The sequence below is a fragment of the Triturus cristatus genome, chromosome 4_2 (assembly GCF_964204655.1).
Source record: "Triturus cristatus chromosome 4_2, aTriCri1.1, whole genome shotgun sequence".
Classification (NCBI taxonomy): Eukaryota; Metazoa; Chordata; class Amphibia; order Caudata; family Salamandridae; genus Triturus; species Triturus cristatus.
In genome coordinates, this window is record NC_140586.1 from 451,344,572 (window position 1) to 451,359,770 (window position 15,199).

Sequence of the window (15,199 nt, forward strand, 5' to 3'; positions counted from 1 at the left end):
TGGCCAATAATGAAAAACAAATCTTACATGCTGGCAAACATTCAGTGTTATTTGTATAGGAATTTTCAAACACCACTTTCAGAATCTGAGTGCCCATTATAGTTTTGTAATTCTCCTTTACCGGAGTGAAATCATTGTTGAAAAAATTATTTCAGAGTACAAGGTTTCCTTGATGAGAAATTAAACCAATACAGCACAATGAATGTTTTAAGAACCCAATGCCTTTTCTTACTAATGCAAATGACAACGCCTACACTACTCACCTCCTTGGAAATAACATCCAAGATATTTAAGACCATCTAAGTGATTTTCAAAGAAAAATATATTGGTTCTTGATAAGCCTAAATTTTAAAACTGCACATAAAAGTAGCCTGTGGAAAATAATCTACACAATGGCATAGACATCAGGAATGGTTAGGTGTTGCGCCGGCTTGCTAGCTTAGCATTTCAGCCAAATGTAAATCAGTGGTAGCACTGGTGCTTTAGCTGAAAAAGATAAGATATTATAGGAAACCAAACAGAGTAATCATGCTGAAAGATGTAAGCTCACTAGCCCTGGACGGAGTGACAATGAGTTTAGCCTCTGGCTCTAACTACAGGGATGACCTTAGTACAATAGATGCAGGACACTGTCAGAATACAGGAACTTTCCTTCCGTTTTAGAACCTGCTTATAGTTATGTAATGCACTCATGCAATAACAAGTAAAAAACAAATGGAAATAAGATGCTATCTAAAACCTGACCCAAATTCTGGTTGGCCCAAAATTATGTAACCATAGCCACGAACCAGAAAAAAATATATAAATATTTATTACTTTTTTTCTCATTTTTTTGTGTGCAAGAACTGCTGTGATATAAAAATCCAATTTCAAAGGGATCTGTGAAATAGGTTCTATGTTTCTTAAACATAATGAAAGCTTCTGCAGGACTTCTTCGTTGCCCATTGTTTAGTTAGGAACTTCTTCATTATAGCTAGGCATTGAAATAAGGGGCCCTTCATTAGCTAAGCAATAAAAGAGAAGCTTCGAGCAACTGACTTTTAGCCACCATTCATTTTAATAACCAGTCTATTTGTGAAAGGTAAATCAAAACCTGAACTTTCCTAATAAACTAATGCACACTGTTCGCTAAGCACTGCAGGAGTGGCTTTAAAAATCTCTAAGCATAACCACTGAATATGGTTTAATGAAAAGTCTAATCATGAAAGTGAACATTTTAATTGCAAGTAGCGCACAGTGCTAGCTCTGCCGTAGTGGTCTGAGCTTTAACATCCTATTTCTAGAGACGGAATGTGTTTAAGACAGCGTAGGCTTTTCATATGAAACCATTCATTCAACTACATATTTAAATTATTTTTCTTCTTTAAACAGTATAGTTTATTATCTGGCTTACTGTTTTCAATAAATCACAACTGCATTTCCTTGCTAAAAAATATAAGCTATAAATATAAAAAATATAAGATACAAAACTGCCAACTTGTTTCATGTGTTCAGATTGCAATTTTGGGGTTCTGGTGACATTACAAACTCTTCAGACTTTGGACTAGTGGTTTACGATGTCGCCAGAATCACATGATGGAAATGTGCTAGCCTGTTACACAGTTGCCCATTTTCTTTTCTATGTACACAACATTGTTAATTGCACTGAAACAGTTTTAAACACATTACCTAAATAATTCATAGCACACCCCAAAAAGACTTATGCTTACTAAGAAAAGGAATCGAAAACCCTTACCTTGTGCAGGGTCAGGAAGACCAAACTCTAGTGAATATCGAAGAATGAAGTTGTTGTTCCAAACATATAATTGGTTATCTCTAGGATTGTAATCCACTGCAGCAATATACTGGTATTGGTTAGGAAAAGGAATGTCTACCGATTCCTCCCTGTTCAACTTGGTGTTGTAAATATAATCAATGGCATTTTTGCCAGTTTCACTTTCATTATCCTGGTAAACTGATCGGACAACATAAAGTACTCCACAAATCATGAAAGCATTCGATGCAGCCCGTTTGTCATATTTGGTTTCCCATGTTGCTTCAAACCGAAGCGTGTAAGGATTCAATTGGCTAATAACAATCATTCCATTGTTTTGTTCTGTAGCATAAATAACCCATAAACCATTTTCGTCAACCGCTAAATCAATATCAGTCTTTCCACCCCATCTGTACGGGGAAGTATCATGATAGTTGGCATAGTTAATAATGGCCTCTCCACTCTTTATCCTAGTCCTCAGATCAAACTTCACAATATTCCTTGTTCTTTCTTTGTTAAAAAATACTGCACCATCATAAACAACAAATCCAGTGCCATCCACTCGATTGGGAAGTTTGTAGGTTGTTGTTTGACGACTGTTTTGGAAATCTTCTAAGGATGCATATTCCACCAAAGTGTCAGTGCGATACGGAGTCCACGGCATGAAGTAAATTTTGTCCGCAGCTTGAAGAGGGTCCTTACACCAAGCACCTGCCTTCTGTTCAGCTTCGTAGATGTATGGAGAGTCCACAATTGCTTTCAGTGTTCCAGGGCAAACAAAAACTAGTAAACATAGAGAGAGAAGACAAGAATAATGTTAATACCAATCAGATGCATTCGAAATGATTCATGACTATTCAGCATTGAATCAATATAGTAGACTCACATTTTCAGTCTCTTGAAGAAATCAAATCTGTTTTATACCAGGCTTTTCCCCATCCACATACAGTCAGTCACCCAAGGACCACATTTTCAACTGTTTGAGATACTCTGGAGAAGATAGTAAACACCGTAATTTCTGATGAAAATGTGTTACCTGCAGCACACCACCATGCCGCCCTCATATTTTAAAATATACAAAGGGAGCACATCAGTGACCATGCTACCCCCTAATACGTAACTTTACATATAGAGTAGTATTGGGGGCTGAAAAGGGATGCAGGCTATCAAATCTTATCAGGCAACATTAACATTTTCATGATCATCAGAAATCTTACAGCAATAATCTTTAGCGATGGACCTGGAAAGATGAAAATGTCTATGTGAGGCTATTTTTGTGGTAAAGAAAACCACTGAATATAAATAACAGAAAGTGGACTTAGGCAGTCAATTAGCTGAAAAAATAAATGAAAAAAAAAATAATTTCAGCTACAAAGAGGTCTACTTAACATCTGGGTGGATCAAAAAAAAAACTGTGCCAAAAGATGCTATTGTTGTAAAATACTGAAATACCTCAGGGTATTACATTCTTGTGTGCCCAAATATGGAGAACATCTGTATATTGAGTTGGCAAAATACTCTAAAAGGTTAGGAAACTGATGTACTGTTCTATTTAAAAAGTTAAAACTGTGTCCCCATACTAGACTTTCAAAAGTAGCTTTGGAATACTCAGCAAGTTTTAAACATTTCAAAAGAAATGTGTTTTTAAAGCTTTAAAGAACTTAGTTGCAGTATCTACACAACATAAACATTGCAAACTTTAACTGATCGATGAATGAAGTGATGAACTGAAGCAATAAATGAAACACCAACAATCTCTCTAACCACTGCATGCTCTGGAGAGGGTACTAGAAGCCAAGCAAGATGGAAAGGACCGAAATGAGAAAAAATATAGCAAAATAAAAATTGATATCTTTCTACAAGGACGCAAGACAGTGCAATCCACCATTAACTTCAAACAGCCAGAAAACTATTTGCAAATATTGGTGTGTTTTATGGAGGCCACTAGTGAGGATTTGTTTACGTCTGTGTCTGGGGAAAGGGGTACAGACTTTACATCCATAGGGCACATACAAGGAGCCGGGTTATGACTGTGTAATGTAATTACCTTTTTGTTCCACTTCTATTTTCAGCATTGGAAGAGAAAATGAAGAGTGCAAGGAAAAAAGAAACAAGATTAACATGAATGGACTTTATTAATCAAACTGCACAGACGCTAATGCAGGGTTTTCTATTTATTTTTTAGAACTCTGCTGCACTGGACAGAGACAGGGAGACAACACAATATCCACCACACTTTTTTTAGAACGGAATAATGCTCAATCGATCAAGTGTTTAATAGTAGCTGTATAAGTGCAGTGGATAGCGCACCCGCACCTAGTCTTTGGCCCGCTTTGTTTTTTTCTTCGAAAAATAAGGTCTTTTGAGAAATGCATTGTGGATCTAAAATCTTCTTTAAGCCAACCAATCCTGCAATAGCAGTTCCGAAAAAAAGGGTACACCGCTACTTGGCAGTTTCCTATTGCAGAACTGTCTTCGCATCATCATGCAACATTCAAAGTATGAATACATAATGAACAACCTCAATGAAAAATATAACAAAAAAAAAAAAATCAGGCATTTTCAGCAACTGCATCCTCTTGAAATGCAATGATTTACAAAATAAAAGGTTGACTTGGAAAATGTGCAAAAAAAAAAATCAATGGTCAAAACAACAAAATATCCAGCAACTTCTTGGAAACTACCACTGCTTTATTTTGCAGACAATGGAATGACAGTCTATACTCATGTACACACAAACCTCTGTACATAGTGTACTTCGCTACCCTATACAAAACCAATTAATTCCCACTAAACCCCTCATTCATCAGTTCATCTTAACCGATGTAGTCCGAACTTCTTCCTCTTCCCATCACTTTTTCTCTTCACCACCAGAGAGAAAAATAATAGTACAAGTGATGATTCTCACTCTACGACTATTAGGATACCTTGCTGCACACCTACCAACTGTCTACTATCCTTATCTATGACAAGCCGCCCCAAAAAATAGGCAGATGTTTCACAACAGAAATGATAGAAGATGCACTAACAACCCTTCTACCACCCTGTGCACAGAAACATTAGGAGTAGACAATTGCAGTGGACCAATGAAAGAAAACCAGCAAGAGATTAGTTAAATATTGGTCCAAGATGGAAGACTCAATTGCTTATGAAAAAGAAAGGTTATATCATTTATTATACTTCACCAAATAAGTAACAAGAGGAGAGAATGGTGTGTCAATACAGCCTCCTGACTCAATCATAACAGTAGGGTATCCCAAACATATGGAACATAGAAATGGTTTGAGGTGTGTAAGACTACAACTATCAGATGAGTTACTCACCTATTGTGTAAAAGGAACCTCACCCATTTTATTAGTGGCATGCGTCATCGTATACTAATATATACATACATCTATATAGCCCCTGGGGTGCATAGTTCATCAGTACTCCCTGTTACCACCTTACAATCAGTAGTCATTTCCCTAGAAGTCTAAAGGTGAACTACGGTAAGGTAAGAGGTTAACATGCTGGCTTTTTGAGTCGGTATGGTACACACATGATATTTCCCAAGGCCTATATTTATTAGGCTGCACCAATACAGGATATGGAAGTAATATTTTGGTGTTTTTGCGGCATGTCACCTTTAAGGAATGTCTGATTACAGGGGCATACACTCTCGCTACTCCTATGCAACCAAACATTTATAGGTCTAGTTCACACTTTAACTGCTATGGAAAGGACCAGTACTCCTGATAGAATTAACATTGAGCATGATGAAAGCTGTGGACCTATAGAGGCCAAAAACATAGCTGAAACATGTACACAGGAAGGTGCTTAGGTATATAAAATCAAGCAGCATCCACTCTCTCCTAATTTTAACGATACCATGGTAACCAAAAGAAAGGGATACCAAGGTAACCTTGAGACGTTGAAGCATTTAGATCTCCCTACAACGAAGCATTATCAAAGTGCTCCCTTCAATGAGGTCAAGCCCATCCTGGCATATGACCATATGAAGCCCGATGATCAAACATGTCACTAATAGAGTGGGAGAGGATCTTTTTACGCAATAGGTGGGTACCAGATAGTTTAAGTCTTGCACATTTGACACCATTCCAATATTGCATGGGCTTGTTTCAGAAAATCTGCAGCAAGAGAGCTAACTTCTGATGAACCTTCAGCTAGGGAACAAACACTACTACTCATCTTCCAAAGAATACACATTCGTCCATTAACAGGTTTCAATTTAAAGCATATAATTTGAACTCATTAGTATGTCAGCAGTTTTGAATAAAAGCAACATTACTGACAGATGTCTTAATAAATGGAGAGGAATAGGGTGTTGACTAAGCTAGCTTTTCTCAAATTTATATTACCTGACCATAAGGACTGCAACCTTCAACACAGGTACAATATCATTTTGGCGGTAATAATAGGTTTTCAACATAGTTCTGCCACCCTACTACTGCTTTGGCTAGCTGAAAATATACAGCATATGCCGTCCTCTCCCACTTTCAAGGTTTTTAGATCTTGTTGCAATCAATTAACACTAGTCCAAACCATATCAGTTGGTTACATTAACACTTAAAGAACATTTTGAGAGGTCTCTAAAGGTCTTAGCTAGTTGTTTGAATGTTACAACATGCAATGGACCACACTTGTGGCAGTGTATTCCAAACTGTGTTGCTGTTAATAAAATTGCAAATTTGTTTGAATACTTTCAACAAAAAGACTCGGAGAGGCTGATATGGTAAACTATTTCAGTCCAGATGACGCAGTTTGCAGCACCTGTTAATGTTTAAAGTGCCAACAATGCTTTTTATTATATTTTTTGCTTGAACACTAAGAATTTAGTGGCATAAGCGCCAGAAGGGAAACGTCTTTGACTTTTGGACAATTAGATCGATAGTTTGTTTTCAGATATCATCCATTTGTATGAGAGTTAAGACACAGTGGAAGCTCTGCATTTCTGCAGCACTCACAAACACCATTCAAACCATTTTAGCGATTATGAAAATCAAGATTATAAACACCTCTGAAAATTAAACTCATAAGCATTATTCGCAGCACCACCAACTCAGTTGTGCAGCTGTCATAGGTTAAATGAATATCATATCTCAGCAGTAGTGAAGTAAAGTACCCAACCTTTGAGTGATGCTGAAATTCAGATGCACCACAACCCCATGCTTTCACTAGCCGCTGGATAAAAAACAGTTTATCCAGAGTTAATTTTGTGTGGTGACCATTTACCTTAACTACAGTGGCGGAGAAGTTTTAAAATAGGTCATAAACATGTGATCATACTAATAAACTTAAGACCTAGCACACATGTAGGTTTCATAAACACCTCTAACATGGACTCTTGAGGTGCCAATTTCATAGCGTAAAACTACAAATCACAGCAATACTGATTCTAATCGCATCCAGATCCAGAGAATCTTTAGTTTCACATTCTGAGATATTTTGTGTGATGACAATCCTTCACAGTGTTGGGAATAACTTTTGTTCTAACATCAATGATGCATCAAATGATTTTTTTTTCCAATGCCCTTTTCTCTCAATTGTATCTGGACAATTCCTGATCAAGCTAACATTTGTATAATAGGACCATATTCTGCCTTATTAAAGAGCGAGTTCTTTCAATGTTTCCTGTTCCACCTCCCTAGTGTTTATTGATCTTAAGGTGCTTTTTTATGATTTTTATCACAACGATATACTTTTGTAACCTCAATAAAATGGAAACTGCAGCAATTGTGGTCTAAAGAATCTGAAGTTGGCTACCAAAGGTGGGAGCTTTCGGAGGAAGCCAGTCGACGTCACAGAAGGACACCAAATGATACTACGTCTTCGACGCCCATCAACAGCAAAAAGAAAAAGAGACTAGTACAATTTCAGACCCAACCACTGGATGGTGGAATAATGCACAGCATAGTGAATCCAGAAAAGATTCAATCTGCAAAATAAGTCAGCTTCTTATCAAGAATATGTTTTGTACATCGCAATGTTTTTCTAGAAGGGCAGTTTCCTATTCTGAATATCAGCTGAGCCACTAGACCTCAATTTAGGATAATAAATGAGGGCTATGTAGCCAGGGGAAGTAGTTAGAAGATACAAATTCTCACAGTAATGTAGACAGATGAAGGCACGTGAGTGAGAAGACGGATTTCTGTATTGGTAGGAACATACCTCTAAGTCAGTAGAATTTACTTAAGATGGCAATGGTTCATACTGCCTGTGCCATCTTCAATTACAGCACTAGATGGAATGCCGATTAGGCTTCAGAGTCCTGCAAATGTCCAAATACAACACAGAACTCTTGCATTTCAGCTTGACATTGAAATTATACTGCTGCATGCAGTAGGCACTATAACACAATGGTTTATTTCTCTGTATCACTGCACAGGAGTAAGCCTAGAACTGGGTGGTAAGTGATGGGAGACAGTGTTAAAACTCGAACATCAAGTTATCCTATGTATTCTACATCGCAACTTGTGTGCTCTTCTGCTCTATATGTTCAAACAGCTGCCCTTCAGTGAGATATCAAGCATCAAAATGAGGCAGAGGTTTCTTTTGATCAAAGACTAGTTCTTGCTCCTTCAGTTTGTATTGTGCAACATTTATTTCACAACGGATTCTTCTTCTGGTTCAAGATTTAAGTTCCATTTAATCACCCCTTTGCCGTTACTTTTACGCTAAGTACATAGTATATATTTGCTGACCAATGCTTGTAGTTTTAATAGCACATCTGATAGGCTTGGAAAACTTTCAACATTCTTAGACAAATGTTTGGTCCTTTTTCCAAATCTGACAAGATACTTTCCTCCTGTAAAGCCACCAAAAACCTTTTACACATTCAAGAAAACTATGTTGTTTTGTTGATGCAATATATATATATATATATAAAGAATAAAAATCGTTTATTTTACAGGTTTAGAGAATATAGCTTTCCCATAAAAGAATGTTTTGAAGTGATTTGAAAAAATAGAATTTTTCTACTTTTTAAAGTAATATAGGTACATATTTGAACATAAGCATTTTAGTGTTATGCAGTACTGTATGAAAAAAAATCAATATTAATGTGGTAATTGTTTACATCGATTTACTTGAAGCACTAGCACTTTATTGAGAGAGATCTGAACCTAAAGTATATGTTTACATTAAATAAGCACTAGCACTTTGTGAACAAATGAATAATTAATATAGAAAATGGTATATATATGCACTTTAATGAAATAGCATGGTTCCTAACCAATAGTAGAAGGATGGGAGAAGAAAAACAAGAAATGTAATAAAAAGCACTAGCTGATTATCTTGTAAATATGATGAAAGGTTAAATTTACCAATGTTTGATTTTTCCATATATGTGATTATTAAGTAATTACATGCAAAGACACTTATGATAAAATAATATGTGTCCATGGTGTTGAAAATACTGTGTTAAAGAGTGGTAATGGAGGAAACAGGCAGAATGTAATGAAGTGAAAAACATTACAAAATGGTGCCAGCATTTCCCTACCTCCTACTATGTTGATGTAATTTGGTAGTCCCTCATCTATGTGGTTTGTGTTAAGCGTTTTCTTTAAAAAAGAGAAACCTATGGTTGTTCACTATCGTGAACAAGTTGGCGAGAGGCCATCGAAACGCGTTGATGTGAAGAAAACCCCTTGGAGTGCAGTGTGGTTACTGTTGAGCCGTTTGTAACCCTATGCTGAATATATATATATAAATCCCGGAAGTGCGGAGCTTCAAATCCGGCGGTCCTGGATAGGCTCCGGTGGCCCCAAAATTCAAAACGCAGCTTTTCGAAGATAACGAAAAGAAATCAAGGACACCCAGGAATGCTATTCACAAAGTCTTAATCCAGGCAAAGTCGTAGCCTTTAACCAACGCGTTTCGCAATAAGCTTATTATCGTTATCTTCGAAAAGCTGCGTTTTGAATATATATATATATATATACACATATACAAACAGTGTAGTTCGGCTTGGCATGCACAACAATGGGTGCTGGCATGGGGCTGAGCCAATTATCTCAATATTGAATTTGAAACCAAAGATACACAGCACTCAGTAAATCCAGATAATTACTTGTTCATTCTGAATCCCTCAGAGCATTTACATTCTGACGTGTTTTGGCCTCACAGGGCCTTTCTCTCCCCGAGGGATTCAGAATAAACAAGTAATTACCTGGATTTACTGAGTGCAATTGAGTGCGTGTGTAGACATACACACACCGCTCCATGTCAATGTAATAGATACCTTGTTGGTTACAGTTTATGAACAGACAGAAATCCATTTTAAAGGTAATAAGACATCTGCATAGCGTTGAAAAGAAACTGATAATTCTGAGTCATACTCATTAATAAGTAAGGAACTATACTTTGAAGTTATAAATTACATTTCCGAGAATTAGCTATACAGAGAAGAACCCTAATTATCCTTAGTCATCGGAGACAGTTCTTATATCCCAGATACTCTGAGTATCAATAATACTAGGCTGTAGCCATTTATCGTACTTTTGATTCAGAAAAGTCAGTCAAAAAAACATCCTGGCACTACAACTCACTGTTACAAGTACTCATGCTCTGTGTGCATGGCATTTTACAGAAATAGAATAGAATCTGAAAGGGGTACGCTATTCATAAAAATTTTAAAAAACGTATTTTGCCAAACTGCTTAGACAATAAGAAGTAAGGATTTAGGTCTTTGATTCATATTCCTTCTGTTCTTCATTTCGGGTTTTACAAATTTGAAAGCTTATGAATTAAGGTCAACCTATTTTAGCTAGTGAGCTTGTGATTGCTCCTAACATTTGAGAGAACCGATAAATCACTGGCAAGATCACCACCAATTTGTTGCATATAAATCAGCTATAGACACACTGCGCTCAACTACAAGTGTTACTCCTAGGAAAAGCGCATTATTGTTGGAATTATTTTAAAAAGATTTAGAAAAATATGAAAATCTACTGATTGATATTATGCAAAAGCTCTAAAGTGAAGATCCATTGATCCACAGTGTGGCTGGTGCTGGTTGAGGGCATATCTATGAACTGTTTTCAGATAAGAACAATAAAATACATAGCTCACTTGTGGCAAGTTCATCTTAAGGTCTCTGCTCCTGAAGTAAAGGGGCTCGAATATGGGTTATGCCACAAGAACTCGAATTAGAAGGAAGGCAATAGACTTAAAGTAGTCAATCTCTCCATTCCTGTATGCCTCATATTTGCCAAAACATATCTACTTTCTTCAGCTTAACTTAATAGGTCTGGGATTATTTGATGACAAATCACTCAATAAGGTTTGGAAAATCTGTTCCCTACACTCAGTATTATCCACCTATGCCCATGCATTCAGTTCATGATACTATCTATGGCTTCTTCACACTTAAAATCGAAGAAACATCTTAGTACATCAGTCATAGACTATCACTTGTTTCAGAGACTAGCAAACAGAAGCAACCATGGAACAAGTACATCAGAGTTGCCATCGTCGACTTTCCCCCAGTGTAGGACCTGTCCTGAGGGGCTCCTGCCCAGTAGAACGTTGGTGCCCTTGGTCAGACTGCAAAGGTAACACTGCTCTGCATGCATGATGGCCAGACACGCTTTCTTCAGCTGGTGGTGGTAGCTCAGCAATGGACAGCGCACAATACATTTATACTTACTGTATGGGACGCATTCATATTGAACTTCAAGATATTTATATGTTCCAGGGCAAGGGTCTGGAAAGACGTCTGACCCCGTCACCACAATACACTGGGTCCGGTTATTGCACCTATTAAAGAGAAAATAAATTGTTCTTATTTTTCTATACTGCATATTTATATATTGCTTACTTAGTGAATTTTCACATAGATGTAAAACATTTAAATGGTACACACCTGGTTCTAATGTAGTGGCGAAGACAGGAGTTTTGGGTGTTTCTACTCTGCCAGAATTTTACACCAAATGGGTCAAACATAATGGAGCGATAAGGGATTCTGATGACTGTGCTTCAGATACCAAGTTTACATGCAATGTGAAAAAAAGGTGGTCTACTTTTACAGAACATCACTAGTGGATGGTGTAGGGCTGAAACTTCAATGAAAAAAGTGAAGGAGACCCTGGAGAGGTTGATGTATTGCAGAGCAGTTTGGTGTTATTCACCAAATTGCAAACCAGTGCATCGCTTGACTGAAATTAAGAATTCTGCTTAAAAAAATGTGTAAAGGAAAACAGTTCAAATCAAATTTATTTTATAGCATGAACCCCCAATCCAACTATTAGACAAACCACATGTACCCACACATGTACCCACAAAACCCCCTCAGGCACCCCATACTGTGTAATATTCCGAGCTCCACCGTCATCTATCATCAAGCCCTGTTCCTGTAAAACAGGTAGCGGATAAGAAAGAGCATAAATCTCGGTATTTCAGACTACTGCAGAATATTTGCATAAATATGTGCATCTTTGGGGATTCACACACCACGGAGGTACCCAAAGCATGACACAAAAATCGTAGATTTCCAGCCTTACTTCTAATCTTCCCTGCATACTCTGGTACACTCTCATAACGGCAAAAATAAATCACTTAAGACAAAAAGTGCAATAGCACTTTTCCTTACTTCGTCGTCCCCCCTCCCCCCACTGAAACAAAACAAAACAAGCATTTGCAATGCAATAGGTCGCATTTACGAGAGTTTAAGCTATTGGCATTGTAAATTACAATGCCTTTTATTTATCTCTTTTCAAAACCAACACCTAGATAAAAGGTTTGTCATTTACAATGCCAATAGCAAACGCGAGACCTATTGCATTGCAAATGCTTGTTTTAATTATATTGGCGCACAACCTCTATTTTTCGGTCTGTCAGATGCTTTTTAAGATACAAAATAACTTAAAGTCGGTCTATTTTTGATTGGCTCTCCATGCCTTCCTTCACAGCAGCGTGTCACAGCAGCGTGTCCAATCATTTTGGCCACTAAGAAGTTTTCAAAGGAATGATATTTCCTAGCAAATCTTAAACAGCAGCCTGTGCAGGAACTAAAGTGCTAATGTTTTTTTAAGTAAGTGCATTGTTTGCGGTATATTATGCAGTGTGCCATGGGCCCTAGTACAAAAAAGGAAATGCCAGCCATGGCTGCTAGATTGAATTATAAAAGACAGTATTAACAGGGTTCAGTAGTCCCCTAAGGCCGCTGGGCCCTGGTGCAACTTCCCCTGGTGCACCAATAGATGCGATACCCCAGATAGTTTGTTGCACTTAAGCTCAACATGCCTCCAATTGAGGGTATGTGCGCGTACGAGTGAAATAAATGTGGGAATAGAAGAGTTGCAACATTGTTCACAGATTAAAACAAGCCACAGCTGCTCATTTCATAGAGACCGAGGCATTGCAGGAAGGAAGAGCAAGAAAGGCAGCGGGAGGAGGAGGACGTGCTTATGAGAGAACAAGGGAAGAATTACAGGAACAGAAAGAAGAAAAGCCTCAAAGGAGACCTGAGAACTGTGGCACAAACCCAGGTAGAGCATCCAGCAGAGTCATCCTTTCCTCTAGAGCTTGCCAGTGGTATCGGAGTCAAGTGGAAGAGGGGTGTGGAAAGTTCCCGCCGGAGAGAACTCTGCGCTCCTTACATGGCTGTGCAGGGCTGGAAGAAGTGACTGCGGCCCCGCTGCTTATCTCGCTGCAGCATCGTCATGGTTTACCCGAAGCTAGGCTTACCCTTCTACGCCGCTGCGGATGTGACGTCACTTGGCAAGTGCTTCATGACGTGGGGTGCCAATCTAGGACACTATAGAGATTGACCCTTTCTCATCATTCAGCATGGGGGCAACTCAGTTGTCTGCCCCCGCTATTGTCACCCTAGGGACCATAGGAGCAGGTGCAGTCCCTGTGCACCCTCTACAGGGCTGGGGAGGAAAAGCCGAAGTCCCAGTGTCATTGAGTGACTGGGGAGCGCTGTGAGGTGGAGAGAATGCAGCGTAATGACCAGAGCTGTATACTTTGGCACCGGGGAACCCGGTTCGAGTCTTGGCCTCGGTTCAACATCCTGTGATTCTGGGCAAATCACTTAATCTCCCCCGTGCCTTCAAAAACTAATGTGTCATAACGTAACTGGTGCTCACATAAAGCACCCCAATACTTTTGGGTCGAGATCACGCTATATGTAAAAATAACTGTGAGCACAGCCTGGTGTATTCTTCACAGCCCTTCTCCTCTCCCATAGTGCTATGGGGCAGCTCTGTGGGTCTTATGCAGTGTCATGGCCCCTACTGATTTCCATGCAGAGATTGGTGTGGCAATCCCTAGAGTCCCCTACTGTGCGCTCCGCTCTGCATCCTTTGATAGTTTACAGTCACAGGTGTACTCCTTGCATATAAACACTTCTGCAGCCCCTGCATGGCTGTGGAATCGAATGCTGGGCTGTGCTCCTCACTGGACTCCAAGCACAGCTGGGCATGGGGCCCCAGCACTTCTAGTGTACTTCCTTCAGGGCTGGGGCCGGAAGAGCCAGGAACACGGTGTCCCTTCTGTACTTCCTGCGAGGCTGGGACAGTTTGCATGCAGTCCCTGTACTTTACACCGTGCAGGGAGAGAACTGCCGAACCCCCTTGCTGTACTCCCTGCAGGTATGAGCTCCTAATCTGCCGCGCACACTGCTAAAACTGTATGTATGCGAGCCAGAACTACTTTATTGATGTGACTCATCCCATGTCAGAGAAGTATTTCCAATGTAAACACACGGGACGCGTAAAGCAGTCCAAAGATTACAACAGAGGCCACTGCAGTTTCTGGCCTGTGTTGTGGGTAGTGTTGTTTCATGAGCTGTGTATCATCTGGTGATGTACACGTGTGTTTTTCTGCCCCCTATATCAGAGCTTTTCTTTCACTTTACAAGACATTTTTGTACTGTGAGGTGTAGAAGATGCGGTGTAACGGCCAGAGCTGCATACTTTGGCGCCGGGAACAGAGTTCGAGTCTCAGAGTCGGCTCAACATCCTGTGATTCTGGGCAAATCACTTAACCTCCCCCATTCCTTCAAAAAACTAATGTGTCATAACGTAACTGGTGCTCACAGAAAGCACCCCAATACTTTCGGGGTCGAGATCGCGCTAGATGTAAAAATGACTGAGCAGAGCCTGGTGTATCCTTCACAGCCCTTCTCCTCTCCCATAGTGCTATGGGGCAGCTCTGTGGGTCTCATGCACTGTCATGGCCCCCGCTGATTTCTATGCAGAGCTTGGGCTGACAATCCCTAGAGTCCCCCACTGTGTGCTCCGCTCGGCACCGGTGTACTCCCCGCAGTTTCCGGCCTGTGTTGTGGGTAAGGAGTGATTTTAATGTCTGTGCTTTTTATAACATCGGCAGGACCCGCCCCAAGTAAAGCACTGCACGTCTAGGTCAATCAGCAGCAGGAAAGGAGTTTATTAGGCGGCACATCACTTTGATGGCTAGCAATCTCAGTGCTGAGTTTTAAGGCAT

General features: G+C 39.4%; 1 protein-coding gene across 20 annotated transcripts in view; it reads right to left on the reverse strand.

Moving 5' to 3' along the window:
* The window catches only part of LOC146834551 (adhesion G protein-coupled receptor L2), a 202,023-nt gene that overhangs the window by 78,399 nt on the left and 108,425 nt on the right, over positions 1-15,199 (reverse strand). For 11 of the 20 annotated variants that reach the window (XR_014960634.1, XM_085601951.1, XM_085601947.1 and 8 more), the window contains exons 4-5: positions 11,398-11,509; positions 1,736-2,543 (exon numbers count right to left, since the gene is read on the reverse strand). Coding sequence is in view for 19 of the 20 variants with exons in the window: in XM_085601951.1 (XP_085458077.1) it covers positions 1,736-2,543; positions 11,398-11,509 (920 nt within the window). In the remaining variant the exon portion in view is untranslated. The remainder of the gene's footprint in view (positions 1-1,735; positions 2,544-11,397; positions 11,510-15,199) is intronic. The other 9 variants (XM_085601952.1, XM_085601948.1, XM_085601946.1 and 6 more) reach the window with 1 other exon arrangement.